The sequence below is a fragment of the Fundulus heteroclitus genome, unplaced genomic scaffold (assembly GCF_011125445.2).
Source record: "Fundulus heteroclitus isolate FHET01 unplaced genomic scaffold, MU-UCD_Fhet_4.1 scaffold_98, whole genome shotgun sequence".
In the NCBI taxonomy this organism is placed as follows: domain Eukaryota; kingdom Metazoa; phylum Chordata; class Actinopteri; order Cyprinodontiformes; family Fundulidae; genus Fundulus; species Fundulus heteroclitus.
Window position 1 is genome coordinate 168,970 of NW_023397450.1, and position 23,051 is coordinate 192,020.

At 39.3% G+C, this 23,051-nt stretch overlaps 2 protein-coding genes across 2 annotated transcripts; both read left to right on the forward strand.

The window, feature by feature from the left end:
* The first annotated feature begins 345 nt into the window (after nt 1–345).
* LOC105923753 (interferon-induced protein 44) lies at nt 346–5,386 on the forward strand. Its single transcript, XM_036135016.1, has 8 exons — nt 346–443; nt 962–979; nt 1,178–1,211; nt 1,983–2,184; nt 2,434–2,592; nt 3,228–3,396; nt 3,510–3,610; nt 4,556–5,386. The coding sequence occupies exons 1-8, from the start codon at nt 413–415 to the stop codon at nt 4,715–4,717; spliced, it is 876 nt and encodes a 291-aa protein (XP_035990909.1). The 5' UTR covers nt 346–412; the 3' UTR covers nt 4,718–5,386.
* Nucleotides 5,387–15,684: 10,298 nt separating this feature from the next.
* On the forward strand, nt 15,685–21,352 carry LOC105924489 (interferon-induced protein 44). The gene is made up of 7 exons (XM_036135025.1): nt 15,685–15,694; nt 16,460–16,493; nt 19,970–20,168; nt 20,429–20,587; nt 20,716–20,884; nt 20,987–21,087; nt 21,167–21,352. Exons 1-7 carry the CDS (start codon nt 15,685–15,687, stop codon nt 21,326–21,328), a joined length of 834 nt encoding a protein of 277 aa, XP_035990918.1. The 3' UTR covers nt 21,329–21,352.
* Nucleotides 21,353–23,051: the final 1,699 nt, after the last annotated feature.

The window sequence follows — 23,051 nt, forward strand, 5'->3', positions numbered from 1 at the left end:
ATCTTTTTTTTAGTGAGAGTATGTTTTAATAAAGTATGTATTTACCATTTTCAAAAATTGGATAACCCTGGTATGTAATTTAGTATGCAGAGGGTGTTGTTAATTCTGTGTTTACATTGTTCGTGGTTAAATGTGTTGTTAGAGACTGTGTTTATTACCTGATTACTTTTAGTTTTTTGTTTTTTTGTTAAATGTCAGCGTAAATAGTCAGTCTTATGTATTCACTCTATGGGCAAAATGTCCTTATTTGGAGAAAAAGTATATAATCTACATATAACTACAGAACAGAGCAGGCAGAAAGTGAAAGTAAGGGATTCATCAGAGGCTGTGTCTATGTTCAGAGCAGAGGACGTTATTCAGAGGAGGAAACGGTACCTATTGGTTCACTTGAAAGCAGAGCAATAAAAGCACAATGTTTCAAGGTTTGTTCAAGAAACCTTTAGGTGAGTGCATTTTACTTTTATGCAATTCATAAAAAACTGTTCTAGGATATTTTATGTCAGCAGAAAAAAGGTTTTGGTTCTAATTTCATCTGAGATTTTATTTTACCTGTAAATCCTGGGCGGGAAAAAAGCTAAATTCTTTCTTAATTTTTTCAATATTATTATTATTTTTTATTTTTTTTTCTGTGGCACTAGTGGCCATTTAATAAAAGCAGGCTGACCCGGAGGGGGCTGAGAGAGAGGGAAAAGATGCTAACTCTGTGCTACCAGTGTTTCCAAAACCATAAACTTCAGCAGCTGGATATTCAAACCCAACACTTCCTAATTTAACAAATTTACTATCCTCTGTATCTGATGCTGACACTGAGTTAAAAGTTAAAGAATACAAATGCAGTTTAAATGTGTCAGCATAGATTTAAAAAATCTGTCTTACTTGTTATCTGTGTCAAGCGTGATTGAAGAAAATCTTTTGGAACTAGTTTTATTAATTCTTTTCTGTTTTGTGTTTTTATTTGCAGAAGAAGAACCATCTACTCGTGAGTAATTCAATCGTTTTTTTTTCACAGAGTAGAAATATGTCACAGAACAGAGAAAGTGAAAGTAAAGTGAGGCACTTTCTGGTGACCTTATTCTGCTCTGATATGTGTATTTCCGCTTGGTAAAATAATTGCACATCATGGTGAGGAATTTGGCATTTTGTTTCAGTCAGAATAATAATTCATGTTTCTCTTCAGTTCTGGACGATCCGTGGAGGGAACTACGCTGGGGGTGAGTTTACAGCAACACTGTTAATGGTTGATCAGTAATGTCCATTTACTGCTGCTGTTTTTATGATACAAGGATGTACAATAACCTGATGTATTTTGATAACAGAAGATAAAGATGTGGTGTGGTCAAGTGTAGAAGTGCAAGGAAAAATAACGGCAATAGAATTATAAAGTGCAGGTTTAGAAAATATCCTACAAGTGTATTTGAACCGTTTGCATTGCTTTGTAATAACTTAGACACAAACATAAGTAGAAAATGAATTACGTATTGTGACACATTATGGTTACAAGGTACATAAAATGCATTTACTTTTCAATGCAATTGAATTCATATCATCTCAAGGCACCAAAGTCAAATTCAATCAGATTGGATTAGATTATACCAGATTATTATGCATTGGGATGCAATGCTTAAAATTTAAAATGATTAATAAAACCTCAATGAATTGTGTATAACAAGCAATTAAGTGCAGAAGTTTCTTTAAAGGGGTTGTGGGTCTTGCTCAGGGACCCAGAGTGCCGGCTGTGGGGATCGAACTGGGTACTTGCAACCTTCTCAGTAACCACTAGGCCACCACTCCCCTCAAATTGTCTCTTGGAGATAAGAGGCTACAGAATCAGAGCCAAGCATTACTGAATAAGAACTTGCCTCTTCTTCCCCAGTAAACACATAAAGTGTTTGAAATCTTTGAATCTTAATGAAACTTTAAGAAATTACTTTAATCTAATTAAGTTGAACGGATGTACTAACGGATGTACTTTCTGTTCCCAGAAACGTACAGGAGGATCGTCAATATGTGCAGGAATACAAGCCTGCACAAGATAACATCAAGTACCTTCGAGTCCTCCTGTACGGACCTGTTGGTCATGGGAAGTCCAGTTTCATCAACTCTGTCAGTAACGTCATTCGAGGACGGATTTCCATTCCTGCTTTGGCCAGTGCCACCCTCTCCAACAAGAGCTTCACCAAAATGGTAGGGAAACTAAGATGTTTCTGTGCATTTTCCAGAACCGACTCAATCCCGCATTGATCTGGATCCACTCAGCTGCTGTTTAAACGTTCATGAAGTCTATCTGTTTAGATGGAGATCAGCTCTCGCCTTCTTTCTGCTTTCTCTCCTTTAGTTCTGGTTCTGAGTTTGAGTTTTTAATGAATCAATTAGAAAAATCATTGCATTATTAACAGGAATTTTCTCCAGATCAACTCATTTTCTATGTTTCAGTTTGAAACTCATAAATTCAATAAAGGACGAGGAAACGAAAAGACAATTTACCCTGTGGTCTTCAATGACATCATGGGTGTGGAAGAGGGGGAGAGCAGAGGAGTTCATGAAGACGACATCAAGCTGGCTTTGAAAGGACACGTGAAGGAAGGACACAAGGTGGGACTTTTCAGGAAAATCTGCATGAATACATGAATGAATCCCCTAATACAAAGACCAGAGTGGTGTTTGTTTAGAACAGGGGTCTGCAACTCAATGCCTTTGGTGAAAAACATGATTTGTCTTAAAAAAAAATATCTATGTTTTCAGATATTTTAAATATAGATGTATAACATTATTATATATAATAACAGCATTTCTTTGAATTTTCGCATTACACTAAAAGTAACGTATTCAGTTTTTAGATCAAATTCTCTTGTTTGTTTTAAACTATGTGCTTCTATTTTATGTCATTTTACAAATAACCATAAGATAATCATAGAAAAAAGAATTACACATTCACTTTGTTGATCAATTGTAAAGTTCCTTTATATTTCAAAATTTACAATTGATATAAAATGTTTCTAATTGCTAAAAGTAACATTAGAATGTTTCTTTTAACAATTATTGCAAATTTCTCATAGAAAATATTCATCAAAACGTATAAAGTATATTATGTTATTTTAAAAGGTAACGTTTCTCAGCTCTAAATGAGTTTTGTTTAGCATTTGGTAAACATTGCTGTTTGGATTGTAAAGGTTGCAGAGGCCTGGTTTGAAATAAATTCATTCTGTTTATTTGATGCTCTTTTCCAGTTCAACCCAATTTCTCCACTAACTCAACGTGACCCAGGCTACAACCCAACCCCCTCTGATGACGACAAAGTCCATGTGCTGGTCTGTGTGATTTCTGCCAACGCATCACAGATTAAACCATCAGTTCTGCAGAAGATGAAGAACGTCAGAGAAACAGCCAGTGACCTGAGTGAGTTTAATGATCCAAGAAGAAATATATCTGCATTCACTGTTACTTGCTTTAACCTTTCAAACTGAAAACAGCTAAAAAAAAAATATTAACTTGAGTTTCTTTTCCTGCAGAAATTCCTCAAATGGCCATGATGACGCACATCGATGAAGCTTGTGGTGAAACTGAGAAAGACCTGAAGAATGTGTACAAGAGCAAACACCTGAAAAAAAAGGTGAGTTTCAGACCGTTTGGTCAGAGATATGAAACGATTAGATTCCTTATCGATTCTCTTATCGATTCTAATTTGGGGGAATTTTTTTAACCTCTTAAACAAAGATGGGCATGGTATTAAGCATTTCAATTTAAAGTAATACTAATTTAACATTTTAGAGACATAAGAAGACAACAAATAAACATTAAAGTATGGTTTATGGGTTGGGTTCTGCAATGTCATACGATGAGTATAAAACTCATCTTTAGAACCAATCTCTGCTCAAAATGATGATTTGCACCGCCTAATATACTTTCAGCAGTTATCATCAAATATTGCAACCGTAAACTGCAGAAAATACTGGCAGAGCGGCTCCTTCTGAGTTTACTCTCTGCTGCTGTCAGGATGAGCTGCAGTGAGTTATGAGGTGGAGAGATATTTCATCGTCACTTAGTTAAGAGCCCAAACAATCGACTTCACTTTTAGAAACAAGCCCAAAAAACTGCAACCCCACAACTCATGAAATTTACAAGCGACTTTAGAAAAAAGAAGACCAAAGTGGCATAAAATAAGTGGGCTTTGCATCAGTGAGAATTATTTCTAGCTAATGATCCACTGATTTTTCCTTGTTGACCGGAATTCCCCTTTAAAATGAAGCCAAACTTTCGATCGCTTTACCCAATGGGCCACCATTTTTCTTGTTTTGCTTTTCTAGACTTACACCTGGTCACGTTGTACTTGCTTACTGAATGCCGTGTGCGTATTTTGCGTAAAAAACGTGACGTAAGTCGTGCTGCCCAGCTCTGGTGCTGCCTGGAATCGATAAGAGAATTGTTAAGCGAGCTGCCAAACGGTGCCATGGAATTGGAACACACGGAACCGGTTCTGAACAGGAACCGCTTTTTGATTCCCATTCCTAGACTAACGTGTTTCAGATTCTAACTATGAGTGGTTTTCGATGTCCAGATGGCAGACTTCAGTGCAGCAGTGGGAATCCCAATGAACTGCGTCTTTCCTGTGAAGAACTACAGCCATGAAATCAACCTGAAAGATGATACCGATACTGTGATCCTGAGCGCCCTGCGGAAAATGATCGACTTTGGAGACGACTTTATTGAAAAAATGTAAACAGAGATTTAGAGGAAACAATGAGGTGGAAGAGGTTCAGTTACATATGCTCTATATCTATAGGACAGTTAAAGCTTCATTAAGTTTGCGTTAAGATAACTCTTTTTTTATCTAGTTTTGGAACTTAGAGGTAAAAGGAACTTTCAGTTGTATTTATTCTATCCTAGAATAAATAGATTTTACATTTTAAAGTAAAACTTGGGTTATGTTAAGATAACAGAGCAAAGTATTAGCAGAAACAGCTCCTCCCAGTGTTAGATTTACAAGTGAAATAAAACAGAGTAAACAAAATGTCTGTTGACATGTCATTCAGTGTCATTATAATGCAAGATAATAAGAGGAAAATGTTTATTCTGTTGACAGAAATTGTTGTAAATCAGGAATGTGAACTTTACCATTTTTTCTTAGACATGTAAACAGATCTCTGTTTGATTATGTGACGTTTAATGCTTTTATGTGACCTGTCTTTCATCCTTTTGATTTATCAAGTTTCCTCCACCTCTGTTTTCCTTGTAAAACAATTGCAGTTACCCGGCTTACAAAGGAGCTGTACAAATAATCTCACTTTGCCTTTCCTTACGCATAAATATCAAATTGCATTGGTACTGTAACCATTCAGGAGTGTTTTTTTTTAAGGTGGTGATGTGATAATGATCTAAAAAGAAGATTCTATGTCCTATCAGAAGTTTGAATAAACCTCATGAATCAATTTATTAAGTGTCAGGTATTCAGTCATGTGAACTGCTGGTGGTTGTGTGGTGTGTCTTCTCGCCTTTCTCCTGCAGGAAGCAACAGGTAGACTGCAGGTGTGTCCCATCTTGCCCAATTAGGAGTAGTACTCAAGGCATAGACTACACGCCTCATCAGCTGTGCCTGTATTTCCTGACATAACTGCCAATAACTACTGAAACTAGTTGGTGCAGATCACCATTTTGGAGTGAGATTGGTTCTGAAGATGTGTTTTAACCTGGTGTGAGCATTGCAGAAACCCAACCGATGGACCATAATTTCATGCTTATGTAGTATGTATTTCACAAACTACGGCTGAGTGACGTTGCTAAATGGAGTACCTTGGAGTTACAGAGTGCCAGCACATGCAAGAAGCTGTGCAAAACATTTATTTTTCAGGGGGTTTAAGCTCCAGCCCTAGTCACAAGCTGTGTAATGTCAGACACTGTAATGAACTGGAGATTTTAAAGAAAACTTTTCCAGGTCTTTAAAAAAAATGTGTATAGATGTGTGCATGCACTGCAGCAAAATTATGAAGAAATTGTTGTTGGTGTGTAGTGAAGGCTCTGGATAAGTTATGAGAGGAGTGAAAGTAATTTAAATGAACAATCCAACTTTATCAAAATATAAAAATGTATTCATTTATACACTTATTAATGTATAAGAAAACATTTCTCTTTGTTAAATAGCATAAAGTATTTCAGCATGAAAGCATGTATTTATTTACATATTTAATAATATGCCATACCTCCATAAACGACGTGGGCTACATTGATAACTGGCAAACTTTCTGGGGAAAACCTGGTCTGATCTGAAGAGACGGCATCCATCCCACTTTGGATGGTGCAGCTCTTCTTTCTAGGAATCTGGCCGGATTTATTAGTTCTCCTAAATGCTGACAAGCCAGGGTCCAGAACAGGAAGCAGAGCCGTAGTTTAACACACCTCTCTGCAGCTTCTGTACTGTTACCCACCCATTACCCTATGGAGACGGTGTCTTTCCCACGGCCAAAACTTAACAGATCAAAAACTGATCTAAAAGAACAAATTATAAAAATCTAATAGTTGGGTTATGTGATATATGCTATTTACTTTTCATTTTTTATATATATTTTTCACTCTGGGATGTGGTGATGTCTATTTGGTGCATGGAGTGTGTGAGAGGGCAGTAGAGAGCCCAAGTGTTCATTTGGTGTTCAGAGAGGGAGAGTAGAGCAAGAAGCTCTAAGGTGATTAACCTTGGGTGAGCACCTGAGTGGCCTTTGTCTGTCTGCCCTGGGTGTGGATTGAGTCAGTGGAGCACAGAGACGCTACTGGTATGTATTTCACTTTATTCTCCCACTTATGTTCTAGTAAAGCATGAAATGAGATTGGTCATACTGATCTGAATTTTTTTTATTTAATTTTCTAAGACTAAGTTTAAGATAGAGAACTAAACATGATTGCATGTGTGACTATGGTTCACAGTGGAACTAATTTCTGTTTGTTTTCTCTTTGAGGTTATCAACCTGAATATGATTCAACAAAAAGTGACAAAAGTCAAATAAATGACTAAGTTGATCTGAGTTGTTTTCTTGCCTCGTGCCAAGCCTGGTCGAGTTCAGGCAGACAAACCTCGTAATAACTCGACACTAATAATCAATATGGCTCACATTGAACCAAAAAATAAAACAATTAAATGTGGTCTAATAAATATATGGCCTCTCCCTCCCAAGACTTTGTTAGATAATGAATTGATTTCTGATAAACTGATTTATTTTGTCTCACAGAAACCTGGCTACAAGAGGACTACGTTAGTATAAATGAGTCAACCCCCTCCAGTTATTCAAATTTCCACATTCCCAGATCTGTGGGAAGAGGAGGAGGAGTGGCAACCATCATTCAGTCTGATTTATTAATTAGTCCCAGGCCAACGAATAACTACAGTTCTTTTGAACATTTAACCCTCAGTTTCCCTCATCCAAATTGCAAAGCAATAAAACCTCTTTTGTTTGTTGTTTTGTATCGTCCACCAGGCCCTTGCTCTGTTTTTGGATCAGTTGTCAGACTTTATCTGATTTGGTGATAAACACTGACAAGGTTATTATACTGGGTGATTTTAGCACTCATGTTGACACAGAATGTGATAACCTTAGCGTAGCCTTTAAAACTATCCTAGATTCAGTTGGTTTTGCTCAAAGTATGCACAAACCGACGCACTCTCGGCTCCATACTTTAGACCTTGTGCTGACATATGGCATTGATTGTGAATAATTAACAGTATTTCTTCACAACCCTGTCCTATCTGAACAATTTTTAATAACATTTGATTTGTTATGCCATAAGTACGCCATGATGAATAATTGATCTCATATTGAATTCTGAACTTGTAGTATGGAGGGGGGGTCACAAAGGAATTCCACTCTGGCCGCAACATGAGACCCTCACAGCACGGGGACGGCCCCTCCTTCTCACCAGGGGTCCTGGTGAGAGAAGGAGCAGACCACCTCTCCCTGGTTCAGACAAAGAGCTCTCTTCACTTCTGCAGACTTCTTCAGCTCTACAACAACTCTCGCAGAGCAGACAAAGGAGAAGGCCTGGACCATGAGGCCATATGGCCTCCTCTGCTGGGACATCTGAAGGAATGTAGCTGGGCCAGCCACGTTTGATCCAGGGTCTGCTAGACTCGACTGCCTGCTTCAGCAGAGAAGCTCTCATCGCCGGGGAACATGTCCGGGCAAATACAGAGTTAAGTTTGCTGTCTTAACCTCATAATCAGATGCAGGTGGAAGGATCCTGCATGCCAAAAACAGCCTTGTTTTATTTTTTCCGCAGCCTTGCAGAAAAGCGAACCCCGATGGAGCTGAAGGCTGTATGCTGAGGAAAACCCCTGCTCAAATTGGACTGCAACCGGGTCAAAGAACGCAGCAGGGATCAGGCCTCCGACCCGACCACATGGCTGCAGAGCCAAGCGCTAGCCCGCTGACAACAAGCCAACAGCTTCCTCCTTCAACGCTCCTTCCGTGAATGGCCAAACTGAACAGAACTGACACGAGACAAAGGACAGGTTTGGGCAGCGAGCTGAGGGAGATGTTAAAAGGTCTATTGGGAAATGTTTTGTAAACTGTTGGACACACTCGCCTCTGTCAGTCTGCCCCAGGGCAGCTGTAGCTACTAACATAGCTCACCACCGTCAGGGTGTGAATGTGTGAATGACTGAACTGTAGTGTGAAACGCTTTGGAGGTCGTCAAGACTAGTTAAAGCGCTATACAAGTACAAGCCATTTACAATTTACATGGTGTTTAGAACAAAAGGGCTAACAGGTAGCTCACGCTAGCCTTAACTGCTATTAGCCTTGCTAACATCTGGTTTCTGACATTTCAAAAGGAGTACGTTTTAAAGCATAAAGTGTAACTGTTCTGCCCCGCCATCCTTCGATGGTGCTATGAGCCTTATCCCCGCATTACTACCGAATAATAATGTTGGTAAAAGCAATTTTGATAACTTTATTTTGTAACCTCTTAGCCACCGATTTGCTACAGCGACCCCTAGTGCCCGGAGGTAGAATTGCATAAACACAGGCAAGCGATTCTGAATTAAATGATTTTACGGGACAAACCAGTCCTCAGAATGTTGTTTCAACAAATCATTCTTTTAACCTGGGCTTTGCATTGTGAATGTGTTGAAACACATGCTAAATGTTTTTTTTTAACTCCATTCCATGCTTTTTTTTTTGTCAGATCTGCAGTGAACAAGGATTCGCTGAATTAATCTGATTATGATCAACCACTTTTGTTTTGTCTTTTGTTTTGCATGTAACTAGTTCCTTAGCTTCTTTTATCTTCATTTTGCTATGTAGTTAAGTTTCACTAGCCTAGTAGAGGATTTGTGTGTGTGTGTGTGTGTGTGTGTGTGTGTGTGTGTATGTATGTATGTATGTATGTATGTATGTATGATCTCAGAACCTGAAAAGTCTCTGAAGCAGAGACCATGTGGATTCTCAGACTAAACTCTAATGATCTACCTGTGTGTGTTCTCACTTTATTTATTTCATGTGCCAGCTTCTTAATCTGAGTCTGGCTCACAATTTGCGCATCAAAATACAAACATGAAGAAGTTTCCATGTTACCTTCAGCAGGTAAACACGCCCATGCCACCACACCTCGGCTCTCCGCAGCCCCTCTGGTTTCTTGTTTCTGTCTAAATATGCGCTAAAACCTGTAAAATTGATCTGTAAAATTAACTGCACCTATCTCAATCACAATGAAAAGTATTACAGCTCTGTGCGTGAACATAGTCAAGAAACCATGTCTACCTGCCCACTAGCACCAGCGGAGGCTGCAGCAGTGTGTGCGTGACATGCACGTCGGCGCTTATCACCAGTTCAATTAGATTAGATTTGATCAGATTACATTCAACTTTATTGTCATTACACAGGTACATTACACAAGGCAACGAAATGCAGTTTAGGTCTAACCAGAAGTGCAATAACAGCAAGTGCAGGATAACCAATGGTTCCATATGTACAAGACATGGGTTTTTACTGAATAAATATAGAGATGGATACTATTATAAACAGAATTTTACTGATAGATTTGTTGTCATGGTTTAAGTTTTGTCTGGCTTCTTTGTTATTTTGTAGTTCACTTGGCTCTCCCTTGCTCAGCTTTAGTCACTCCTCTGGACACTAATTAGTTTTCATTCCCGTCACCTGTCAGGCAGCAATTATCCCTGATCTGTTGCCACCTGTGTTCACCTCTTTATAAGACTCACCTCATTGTGTTCTTGTCGCCGTTAGTGCTGATCCACCATGGTTGTTTCCAGAAACCAAAGTTGACCTTAAAATACATGAAATGAAAAGAGAATGGAAACATAATGAAGTCGGGGTTAAAACTAGCATATATATTAGACAATGGTATTATAGTTATTTAAAAATAGACACAGATGGTTCAAAAAATTCAAAGGGAAATGTGGGAATAGGGATATACATTCCAGAGTTTAATATATGTAAATGTGAAAGATTAACAGACCTGTTATCGATCTACACAGCAGAAATGGTTGCAAATTTTTTTAGTTTACAGTGGGTGGAGGAGGTTAGACCGGATAGAGTGGTAATCTGTACAGATTCAAAAGCTGCAATAGAAAGTATTCACTCAGGAGGAAATAATAGGAAAGACCTTGTTTTAGAAATTTATCAGAATTTATTTAGGTTAGTTAGATATGGAATAGATGTTCAGTTCTGTTGGGAACCGGCACATGAAGCAGAATGCAGTTGAGATTACATTTGGGAAAGGGGAAGGGAAATCATTAATTAAAAAAAAACAGAAATGTGACAAAAATATGGGATGAAGATGAGAAAGGAAGAAGATTATATAGGATTCAAAAATCTGGAGAAAAAAAATTATGGAGAAAGAAGCAGAAGGGAAGAGATCATTTTTACTAGATTAAGAACTGGACACACATATCTGAATGAGTTTTTGTATATACTAGGGAAGAGAAATGATGATATATGTGAGGGTTGTGGAGCAAAAGAAAATGTGGATCATGTTCTGATGAAATGCATTAAATATGCAATGGAAAGAGAGAGGATGAGGAAAGTAATTATGGAAAATGGGAGAGAATGGAGTATTAAAGGAATATTAGGGTGAGATGGAGATATAGAGGAAAATATGGTAATTAATAAAGCATTGTTTTTATTTTTACATAACACAAAATAAAAAAATAGAATATAGTAGGTTGTACCATAGAGCTACACACTCATGTACAGTAGGTGGCGGTATGCACATATAAGTTGTTTGAAATCTGCCAACAAAAGGAAAAGAGGAAGAAGAAGAAGTTCTCGTCGCAGTTTCTGCCAGAATCCTTGTCAGCTCAGTTTTTTGTTACAGTCAGCCTGAAGACTCCCTTCAACTTGGTTTTTTGTTACAGTCAGCCAATAGACTTTCCGTCAGCTTTGTTTTGTTCCAGTCTCAGCCTAGATCCAGCTCAGCTCTGTTCCCACTCCTGTTCTCATCTCCTGGTGAGCTTTTCCGGTCTCAAGTCCACGGTTCAGAGGATCTGCTCTCCAGTGCACGGCTCAGATGTTCTGCTCTCCAGTGCACGGCTCAGATGTTCTGCTCTCCAGTGCACGGGTCAGAGGTTCTGCTCTCCAGTGCACGGCTCAGAGGTTCTGCTCTCAGGTCCACGGCTCAGAGGTTCTGCTCTCCAAGACCTCGGCTCAGATGCTCTGTCCTGGTCGCTAGCCTTCGGCTCCAGAGTTCCTCCCGGTCAGTCTCTCCACACGCCTCCTGCCGGCCAGCTTCTGCACCCTACACCTCCGTCTGTTGAATGACTCTGGTCCATCATCATCCATCTTCCACACTATTCAATAAACTCACTCTTAAGAACTAGCTCTGTGTGTGCGTGCTGTGTCCGGGTTCATCCTAGACAAATTTAACATTTGTCCTATGAATATAATATATACAGGGGTTGGACAATGAAACTGAAACACCTGGTTTTAGACCAAAATAATTTATTAGCATGGTGTAGGGCCTCCTTTTGTGGCCAATACAGCGTCAATTTGTCTTGGGAATGACATATACAAGTCCTGCACAGTGGTCAGAGGGATTTTAAGCCATTCTTCTTGAAGGATAGTGGCCAGGTCATGACGTGATGCTGATGGAGGAAAATATTTCCTGACTCGCTCCTCCAAAATACCCCAAAGTTGCTCAATAATATTTAGATCTGGTGACTGTGCAGGCCATGGGAGATGTTCAACTTCACTTTCATGTTCATCAAACCAATCTTTCACCAGTCTTGCTCTGTGTATTGGTGCATTGTCATCATGATACACGGCACCTCCTTCAGGATACAATGTTTGAACCATTGGATGCACATTGTCCTCCAGAATGGTTCGGTAGTCCTTGGCAGTGATGTGCCCATCTAGCACAAGTATGGGGCCAAGGGAATGCCATGACATGGCAGCCCAAACCATCACTGATCCACCCCCATGCTTCACTCTGGGCATGCAACAGTCTGGGTGGTACGCTTCTTTGGGGCTTCTCCACACCGTAACTCTCCCGGAAGTGGGAAAAACAGTAAAGGTGGACTCATCAGAGAATAATACATGTTTCAAATTGTCCACAGCCCAAGATTTGCGCTCCTTGCACCAATGAAACCGACGTTTGGCATTGGCACAAGTGACCAAAGGTTTGGCTATAGCAGCCCGGCCGTGTATATTGACCCTGTGGAGCTCCCGACGGACAGTTTTGGTGGAAACAGGAGAGTTGAGGTGCACATTTAATTCTGCCGTGATTTGGGGAGCCGTGGTTTTATGTTTTTTGGATACAATCCGGGTTAGCACCCGAACATCCCTTTCAGACAGCTTCCTCTTGTGTCCACAGTTAATCCTGTTGGATGTGGTTCGTCTTTCTTGGTGGTATGCTGACATTACCCTGGATACCGTGGCTCTTGATACATCACAAAGACTTGCTGTCTTGGTTACAGAAGCGCCAGCAAGACGTGCACCAACAATTTGTCCTCTTTTGAACTCTAGTATGTCACCCATAGTGTTGTGTGCATTGCAATATTTTGAGCAAAACTGTGCTCTTACCCTGCTAATTGGACCTTCACAATCTGCTCTTATTGGTTCAATGTGCAATTAATGAAGATTGGCCACCAGGCTGGTCCAATTTAGCCATGAAACCTCCCACACAAGAATGAGAGGTGTTTCAGTTTCATTGTCCAACCCCTGTAGATGATTTCAGCCAATTGAGCATATTTGCCAGAATGATTGAAGCAGAGACCACAAACCATGTGCGCATATACAGCACAATGCAGATTTTTTTATCTTAGAATGAAGCATAGGGGATCCTGGGCTCTTCAGTCTTATGAAGATTTTACCTCAGAGCTACGCCGTGTCTTTGACCATCCTATTCAGGGTGGGGAGGTAGAAAAACGGTTATCTCTGCGTCAGGGGACTGCCTCTGTGGCTAGCTATTCCATTGATTTTCGCATCTTAGCCGCTGAAAGTGGGTGGGACGCTAGGGCATTACGAGCAGTTTTTGTTAATGGTCTTTCAGACCAGATATAGGATGATTTAGTTTCTCGAGAGATGCCAAATTCATTAGATGAATTAATTTCACTAGCTATTCGCATTGACAACCCTCTGGCTCAGGGGAGGAGCCCATGTAGGTTGGGCGGGCTCGTTTAACCCCTGGAGAACGCCAACGGCGGATGCAAGCTAAACTCTGCATTTACTGTGGCCAAACGGGTCATTATATAGCCATCTGCTCCCATACTCCAAAAGACCGGGCTCACCAGTAGGGGAGAGTGCCCTGGTGAGCCAGACCACTTCCAAATCCAGCTCCACCCCTCGTGTAAATTTGTCTGCCTCTCTTACCTGTGCTGGGATAAGCCTACCCTGTTTAGCATTAGTAGATTCTGGTGCCGACGACAATTTTATTGACATTGAGCTAGTGAATCAACTACAAATTCCTCTCGAGCCTCTTGCCAAACCTTTAAATGCTAATGCACTGGATGGCAGACTTCTTGCTACTATAACTCATCGTACCAAACCCATTTCTCTAGTGATTTCTGGTAACCACCGGGAGAAGATTCAGTTAAATGTCCTCCCCCCTCCTGTGTCTCCAGTGGTTTTAGGTCTCCTTTGGTTAAAACTCCATAACCCCCATATTGATTGGCAGACTTCTTCCATCATCAGTTGGAGCGTGCAGTGCCACTCCTACTGTCTCCGTGCAGCCTTACCCACTACCGACAACCTACCGCCTCCCCCTCGAACACCTCCCAATGTTTCCAGTGTCCCCTCAGTTTATCATGACTTAGCAGCAGTCTTTAGCATGATTGATTGATTTAGATCTCGCTCTGTCCAGCACAACCAGATGCTGGAAATAAACATCGTTCTCTTGCCCCCCTGTACCAACCGGGTCATAAGGTATGGTTGTCTACACGGGATCTCCCCCTGCAGGTGGAGTCACAGAAGCTTGCTCCCCGTTATATTGGCCCATTTGAGGTGGAGAAAGTAATCAATCCTTCGGCTGTGAGACTGAAATTGCCTGACTCCCTGCACATTCATCCTACCTTCCACGTGTCTCTGCTAAAGCCTGTGTCCTCCAGTGCCCTTAGCCCTCCGGCCGAACCCCCTCCTCCCACCCTGACAATGATCCTGCCTTTATCGTCCACAAGATCTTGGAGGTGAGGCGTCGGGGACGTGGTTTCCAGTATCTCGTGGACTGGGAGGGTTACGGTCCGGAGGAGCGATCCTGGATTTCTTGTCGTCTTATTCTGAGTCTGCAGCTGTTGGATGACTTCTACCGTAAATTCCCTGACAAGCCTGGGAAGACGCCAGGAGGCGTCGTTTAGACCACAGGGTGTACTGTGGTGTGTGAGCCTGTGTGGGTGTGGTTTGGGTGTGTTCTCTCTCTTTGATAGGTGTGGCTCGGGGAGGAGCTGGCTGCACACACCTGTGACCGATCTTCATCAGAAGCAGTATTTAGAGCCTGGCCTCCTGTGTGCTCGCTGCCAGATGGTCACCGTTTAGTTGGTAGATCGGCCTGCATTCCTCTCCAGTGAAAGCAATCTGATTTTGCCTTTAGCTATTTTCTGCAGTAACCTAACCTGTGCTCTGTCTTCCTAGGATCTCATTCCAAACCAGTCTCCTGCTTCCGAGCCACACCATCCGCCCTCCACTTATCCAGCTGCCACTCCTGTGAGCTTTCCATCCTCCTCTACCTGCCCCGCTCCTGGAGAAGCCACCTGTACCTGTTCCCATAAGAACTAAATAAACTGTCAACTGCTCCTTTTCCCTACGCCTGGTTTTCTGCCCTTTGGGTCCAGCACCTGGAACACAACACTCTTAACAAGGTAAAAAGTAGTCTTGCTGAGACACTTTAAATTAAACAGTTATTTGTACTTAATGCAATACATCAATACATTTTTAAACACCTGTTGAAGTAATTAACTTGGTATCAGATGCGAAGAATGTCGTTGTCAGCTGTCTTTACATCCTGTGGTTAAATTTGTACTTTCATGGAGATTGTGTCTTAATTGATTACTTTTTGATGCCATTCCTACGAGTTCACTCATTGAGCAACATGACCCTGTTGGTAGGATAAATAATGTATTGTTTACATTGCCTCAAAACAAAGACTGGATAAAGTGAAAGTAAGTGATTCATCAGAAGTCATGTAGGAGGATAGGGCGTGTTCAAGAGAGAAGACGGTAACTGTTGATTCATTTTGCACCAGAGTTCCATAAGCAAGATGTTGCGAGGTTTGTTCAAAAAACGTCTTGGTGAGTGCATTTTACTTTACAGATTACTTTGTTTCATATTCATAGGACTTGGTTCACAAAAGTTGTAAAATATTTAACATTTTTGAGAGGAAGAACAATTCTGTAATTATGCAATCAACTCTCAGCTGAGAATTTCTTTACCTTTAAATCCTGAAGAAAAACGTCTGCTATATTCATCATGAACAGCCTATTTACTGTGCAATATTCAGTCACCTTTTCCTCTATTTCTTTTTCTCTTTTTTTTATAGGTAAACCTGTGAAAGACAATGAGGATTCTAGTAAGCAGAAGTGTCAAACACAACCCCTCCTAATGCAAAAACATTACTATCCTGTGTTCCTGATGCTGAAACTGTTTTAAAATTGAAAAAAAAACTGAATGTTGTTTAAATCTATGAAGTCAAATAAAAAAGACAAGCTAAAATGTTTTGGTTATACTTTTGGTATTGTGGCTAGTATGATTGAAGAAAATCTTTTGGGAACAGTTTAATGAATGTTTCCCTTTTTTTCAGATGATCAGGAAAATGAAATGTCTACACGTGAGGGATGTCTTTTATTTCAAAACGTTTTAATTTTTTTAGCAATTGGAAACACATTACAGAATAGAAAGTAAAAGTAAAAGCAAGACACTTTCTGTGACTTTGTTCTGCAGTGATAAACTGCGTTTGTTTCCAACTTATTGCACAGCGTCAGATGAATTTGATATTTTTTATTCTTATCAGAAGATTAATTCATGTTTCCCTTCAGTTCTGGATGAACCATGGAGGGAACTACGCTGGGGGTGAGTTTACAACAACACTGTCTTAGGCTGATCAATAACTGTTTTATTGCTGCTGGTTTGTTTGTCAACCTGTATACTTTTATTTTGTGGAACAACACAGAAAAACAGAAGAAATAAAAAGTTCATAGTCAGTTTTTTGTGTAAGGTTCTGCTAGCTTGGTTCCGGTCTGAGTTTGGTTTAAAGCGATTGTAAAGTAACAGGAAATGGAGGAATTAAGTGGATCAGGTACTCAAATCAACTTCTCTAGCTTAAAACTAGATATTTTATAACATAGAAGGATGAATAATAATAAGAGGAGTATAACATTAATAACACAAGATAAAGATGTGGTGTGGTCAATGGCAGAAAAATAAGAAAAAGGAAGATCAACATAATTAGAAAAGACAAGGGTTTAAAAAATTACCTACACTTGTATTTGACCATTGGCGTTGCTTTGTATTACTTAGATTTGAAAATATAAATAAAAAATAATAGGAAATGAGAGACATCCATGGTTACATTTTTCATGAGTGGGCTCATCCTAACAAAAAAAGGCAGTGGGATAGATGAGGCTCAATACTCACTGGTAAACATTTAAATTGGTAAATAAGATTTTAAATAAATTGTGTATAAGAAGCAATAGGACTTTGTGTTTCTTTGAATGGCTGGATGGAAACAGGGCAGTTCAGGAAAAGAAAACATTTAGATGGATTTAGATCCATATTGGAGGACAGGAATAACAGTGGAAGTGCTGACAAGCAATAAAAATCTCTGTTGATGCTGCCCTCTAAAACTGTAGACTCTGACAAGGCTGACACCCTACAGTTATAATTAAAATTATATTGTGTGAAAATCCAAAAGTGAGAACCAAACTGAACATTGTATGAAACCATAACTAATTTTAACTAATTTTAACCAGAAACCATAATAATAATAAAATAAACAGTCAGTTTTAAATTAGTTAAAACAACCTGGTTGCATGAGTATGCACACCTTTAAGCTAATACTTTGTTACACCATTAAGTCTTCTTGGGTAGAGGTCTAAAATAAGTTACAGAAAATCTGAATTACTGTTAAAAACGAGAAAAAAACTGCCTAACACCAGAGTTTGCAAACAGATTAAAAATAATATACATTATATCATATAGCTAAAGTATCATTTGATAAAAGTTACAAAATGCAGTATATTATAAAGCAGATAGCACAGTAATCAACAACTGGAGAAAATATGAAACAATTAATATACATAGCAAAATCAGAAAATTTTTAGATCATTGATGGAAAGACAAGAGTAAAATCCTCACAGAGGACGCCAACACTGATGTACAATTAGACCCAAACCTTCAAAAACCAATGCAATGATCTTTTTTCCCTGCCTCTTGAGCCCTGAAGCTGAGCTTCCTGTCTCCTTATAAGGACCAGAAGGAGAATTTTCATTACTCCAGTATTAGGATGCCAGCATTGGATTCCTGTGTCTTTCAGGACTGATTTTAAAATGATCATATTGCTTTTTAAAGCTTGAAATGGAACAAATAATTTTTTCCAGACCTGAAGGCAAATGATAAATCATATTCTTTCTAACATTTAGGTAAATCATATTCTTTCTAACATTTATGGTCAATAAATAGTATATAGCCAGATTGTTGCAGCAGCTGTATTTGTTTCTTCACCTTATTGTTTTCAGTTGAATTGTACAGGTTAAAGGTGAGAAGGTAGCCTCATTGTTTACAAAAGGAAAAACAGGCATCTTAACAGGTGTATTTGGACTCTTAAGTTTTGTTATAAACAGAATGAATATCACATTTATAGACAATATGATTCCTGAAAATCTTTTAATGAACATTTTATAGAATAAAGTTCACCTGTTTGATTATTAATGTTATCAATGTTATTAATAATTATAATTTAATCATAACTTGTAATATATATTCAAAATCAAAGGATAGCTACAATGAAAATTGTTTCAAATGGCTGTGTTTAAGGGCTACCAGCATTTGATGATTAGCACTTACACTTACAGCTTTATTAATTAACAATTTGTTACTTTATTTAACCTGGAAGAGGGTTGTCTGACCAGTAGTAGAACTGAGTTACGCATGCCAAGTAAATAACCTTAATTACATTTGCTTTTGGAGATTTAATCATTAGTCATTAACCACAAGAAAATGAAAATGTCTAGGTATATTCATTTGTTAACTCAAAAGAAGATGGTTCTAACTCTTGGAGACCATTCAATTGCTGAATCAAAATAATCACAGATCAACTGCAATTAAGGTGGTAAGCATTTATGAAACCAATAAATCTCTATTGCAGCAATTATTCTGTTTAAAAACAGCACTTTAACATACTACTACTACTACTACTACTACTACTAAATAAAACCCGAAAAATAGAAAACAAATGAAAATGAAGGTCAGAAAATGTTATTAATTTTAGAGGTAGCATTTTGTAATTAGAATTTGATTAAATCCTACTTGATCCAACATTGAATAATCACTATCAAAATAGTAGCACAGCATTAAAGGGATGTTTTGGCTATTCGCTTTGAGGTAGGTAATGGCTGGTATACACACTAGGCGGCATCAGGCTAAAATGGCGGATGCTTCAGGTGAATGAGCTAGCCTCAAGTAGTTGTTAGTCCATGCAACAGCTAGCTTCTAAACAGTTCTATCTTGGAGCCCCAAGATGGCAATTGGCTATGGATGACTAGCCCATTGGCAACGAGTGGCTTCATAACAGCTTAAAGCTAAGGCCCTCCACATAGCTTAGGCCCAGATAATAAACAAGCGCTAACACAGAGTAGCTTAGCCACTCCTTGCCAAGCACAAGATGGCGTCAGCCAAGACAATGTTCATCTGAACTTCTGAACACATTGACACTACACAGAAGAAAAAAAAGAGCCACTGCATGCAGGCTTGGTTACAGGCACAGGGTGTAACTCGATCTGGGGCAGCCACAACCTCTGTTGTAACTCGAGCTACGGGCGGTGCAAAAAGTTTTAGTTCCAACCTTGTTGCATGCTGGGAGTTGCAGTTCGCCATGCTTTTGATGGCATAACAATGATGTATTGGTTAAGAAATATGTCTCTTGGCCAGGAATATATATGTATAATATGATTGAACTTGACTTTGTAAAGTGCCTTGAGATGACATGTTTCATGATTTGGCGCTATATAAATAAAATTGAAATTGAATTGAATCTTCCAGAAGATAAGTGGCTGGGGAATCAAAACCAAATATTACTGAACAAGAACCTGTGGACTATTTCTCACTGAGAAAGTCTAGTTTAAAACTGCTTATTTCTCAGTAAACATTAAAACTGTTGAAATCATTTAAAGTTAGTGAAACTTTAAGAATATTAACATAAAGTTTTGTTTTCTTAAATTCTTCTGCATGTCTTTGGTTCTAACTGGGTTCAGATCCTTACGGACTCAATATTTTTTGTTGGGTCCTGTTGGTTTTAGGACAGAACTAAGGGATGTACTTTCTGTTCCCAGGAAAGTACAGGAGGATCGCCAATATGTGCAGGAATATAAGCCTGCAAAAGATGAAATCAAATACCTTCGAGTCCTCCTGTACGGACCTGTCGGTCATGGAAAGTCCAGTTTAATCAACTCTGTCAGTAACGTATTTCGAGGCCGGATTTCCAATCTCGCTTTGACAGCGACCCTCTCCAACAAGAGCTTCACCACAACGGTAGGGACACTGAGATGTTTTTGTGCATCTACCAAACGCAGTCAATCCTGCATTGATCTGGATCTGCTCAGCTGTTGTTTAAACACTGAATCTGGATCAAGTTCATATTTATGTGTTCATACAGTCCATCTACATAGATGGAAATTTGCTCTGACTTTCTTCCTGGTTCCTGTCTTTTAGTTTTGGTTTGATAGATCTAGTCAAAAATTATTGCATCAGCAGAAGGAATTTTCTGGATCAACATTTTTCCTGTGTTTCAGTATCAGACTCATAAATTCATCGAAGGACAAGGAAGCTCAAAGACATTTTACCCTGTGGTCTTCATCGACATGATGGGTCTGGAAGAGGGGGACAACAGAGGAGTTCATGAAAATGACATCAAGCTGGCTTTACAAGGACATGTGAAGGAGGGTCACAAGGTGTGACAGCTGCAAAAACCCATTCTTGAAAATCTACACCAATGAATGGATGAATCCCTTAATACAAAAACAAGAATGGTGTTTGTTTGAAATTAACTTAATGCTGTTAATTTGATGCTCTTTTCCAGTTCAACCCAGTTTCTCTACTAACTCAACATGACCCAGGCTACAACCCGACTCCCTCTGCTGATGACAAAGTCCATGTGCTGGTCTGTGTGATCTCTGCCAACTCTCCACAGATTAAACCATCAATTCTGCAGAAGATGAAGAACGTCAGAGAAACAGCCAGTGAGCTGGGTTAGTTTACAGAGAATAATCCAGAAATAAACTTTAACTGCATTCTCTGTCGCTCACAGAATATAACACAAGGAACATTTGTTTGTCTCTCTTTCCCTGCAGGAATTCCTCAAATAGCCATAATGACTAACATTGATGGACTCTGCGATGAAATTGAAAAAGACCTGAAAAATGTGTACATGAGCAAGCGGTTGAGAAAAAAAGTGAGTTTCAGTCAGTTTGGTCAGATATATGAGACAAAAACGTTACAGACTGTAACTATGAGTGGTTTTTAATGTTCAGATGAGAGACTTCAGTGCAGCAGTGGGAATCCCAATGAACTGCATCTTTCCTGTGAAGAACTACAGCCATGAAATCAACCTGAAAGATGATATTGATACGCTGACCCTGAGCGCCCTGCGGACAATTATAGACTTTGGAGACGACTTTATTGAGAAGATTTAAACAGACATTAATAATAACCACTGAGGAGGGAGAGGTTCAGTTACATTTACAGTGTTTCCTTAGGTCAAGATTACATAGTAATGTAATACCAGAAATAGATCCTCCCAACTTTACATTTATGAATGAATTTAGGCAGACAAAAAGTTGGTTGTGTTTTAAGGTAATTTAAAGGTATACTATGCAACCGGGGTTATTTTTCCAGCGAGGCTCCCCCCAGAGGGCGAAAGTAAAAGTGCACTGTCATAAAGATGCTCAGCTGTTCTGGTTTCTCCTTCAAGCCAGGCGCGGTTGTTTTGAGCTTAGCAGACAGGTGAACGCAACGAAAAGTCGAAAAAACGGCAGTACAAACAATGACTAACACAGTGAAAGTATGAACATGCACACAGAGAGAGAGAAACCATTCCAATGTTACTTACAATCGCATCAGCAGAAACGCGAGGTCCGCGTCAGCCTTGCAGCCTTCTTTTTCTTTTAGCTCTCGCCATTCGGAATAAGCTTGCCCGATGTTTACCCGTGTACGACTCCTCTCTCTGTCCAGAGCCCTTTTCCTCTTTCTTGCCTGCTCCAACATGGGCTTTCGCTGTTTTCTCGCTGGTTCTGCCATAATAACTGCACAAATATCGCCACTGCACTAGCAACGAGCATGCCTTTCACTGGGGGCGTGTAGCAGTTCTCGTCGTAAAGCAAGACCGACTCTCGCGATGCACCAGACTTTTGAGCCTGTGGGTGCGGGTCGAGGGCTCCTGCAATTGCAAGTACGGTATTTCCCCTACAGACCACCAGGGTGGCCGAGAAAACCTTAGCTCGACCTGAAATGACTCATTTAATCATCCAAAACGGTATGGAACACATTAATTAACTGAAAAATGTTACATAGTATGCCTTTAATGTTATTAAAATGCAGAGTAACATGACAATTTATAATCTTTTAAACAGGCAGAAAAACAGGCGATGAGATTTTGATGTAAGAGGAACATTCAATGAACTATCAGAAGTTTAAATAAACTACTATGAATCAGTATCACTTATTGTTTTCAGTTTAGCAATTATTTTTTTTATTGAGCTGGAAGACACTTTATTATTATTGTAAATTGCTGATATCTAAACAACACAAGAAGAAAGAGACTCTGTTTGAATTCCCCCAGTAAAGCATCTTTACGTGGTAATTTCCATAATAGATTCGAGTCTCCTTTCCCACCAGTAGTGATATCTTCTAACTTCAACTCCTACGATTTGTCAATCCGGAAGGCTATTGAAGTCTTCTTCAATAATCCAGCTGGAACGTGCATTTCAAACATTAATTTTGCAATTAGTGCTTTTTTGATCCCATGTTGACATTTGATGGCTTGAATCCATATACCAGTTACACATTTTTCTTCCATCATCTTTTTGCAGTACTCTCGAAATAATTATGTTCTTTTCAACCAAATCAGGTTCATTACCTTTTGGCATGATGTGTATTTTAATTTGGTCATTTAACATTTCAACTGTAACACTTAATTCCCCATTTCCTACCAGTTCAAGATTGCTCTTTCCTGATGCTACATTTGTATTTTCTGGATTCCTCATTGTTAAGTCAAACTTCAAATTGTCCTCAGGATCCCAGAGGGATTCTATTTTTGTTTCCATTTCAAAACCATCATCCCTTTTATGTATAATAACAGAGCACTGCTCTTTCCCATATGCTGTATCCTTTTTCTCAACAATCTTTCCACTTTCTAGT

Excerpts from the sequence above, each read along its gene's own strand:
- LOC105923753 (XM_036135016.1), top strand. The coding sequence starts at position 413 with ATGTTTCAAGGTTTGTTCAAGAAACCTTTAG. Across the intron at positions 1,212-1,982 it reads TGGAGGGAACTACGCTGGGG|AAACGTACAGGAGGATCGTC; the intron begins GTGAGTTTACAG and ends TTCTGTTCCCAG. Across the intron at positions 2,185-2,433 it reads ACAAGAGCTTCACCAAAATG|TTTGAAACTCATAAATTCAA; the intron begins GTAGGGAAACTA and ends TCTATGTTTCAG.
- LOC105924489 (XM_036135025.1), top strand. Across the intron at positions 20,169-20,428 it reads ACAAGAGCTTCACCACAACG|TATCAGACTCATAAATTCAT; the intron begins GTAGGGACACTG and ends CCTGTGTTTCAG. Across the intron at positions 20,885-20,986 it reads AGAAACAGCCAGTGAGCTGG|GAATTCCTCAAATAGCCATA; the intron begins GTTAGTTTACAG and ends CTTTCCCTGCAG.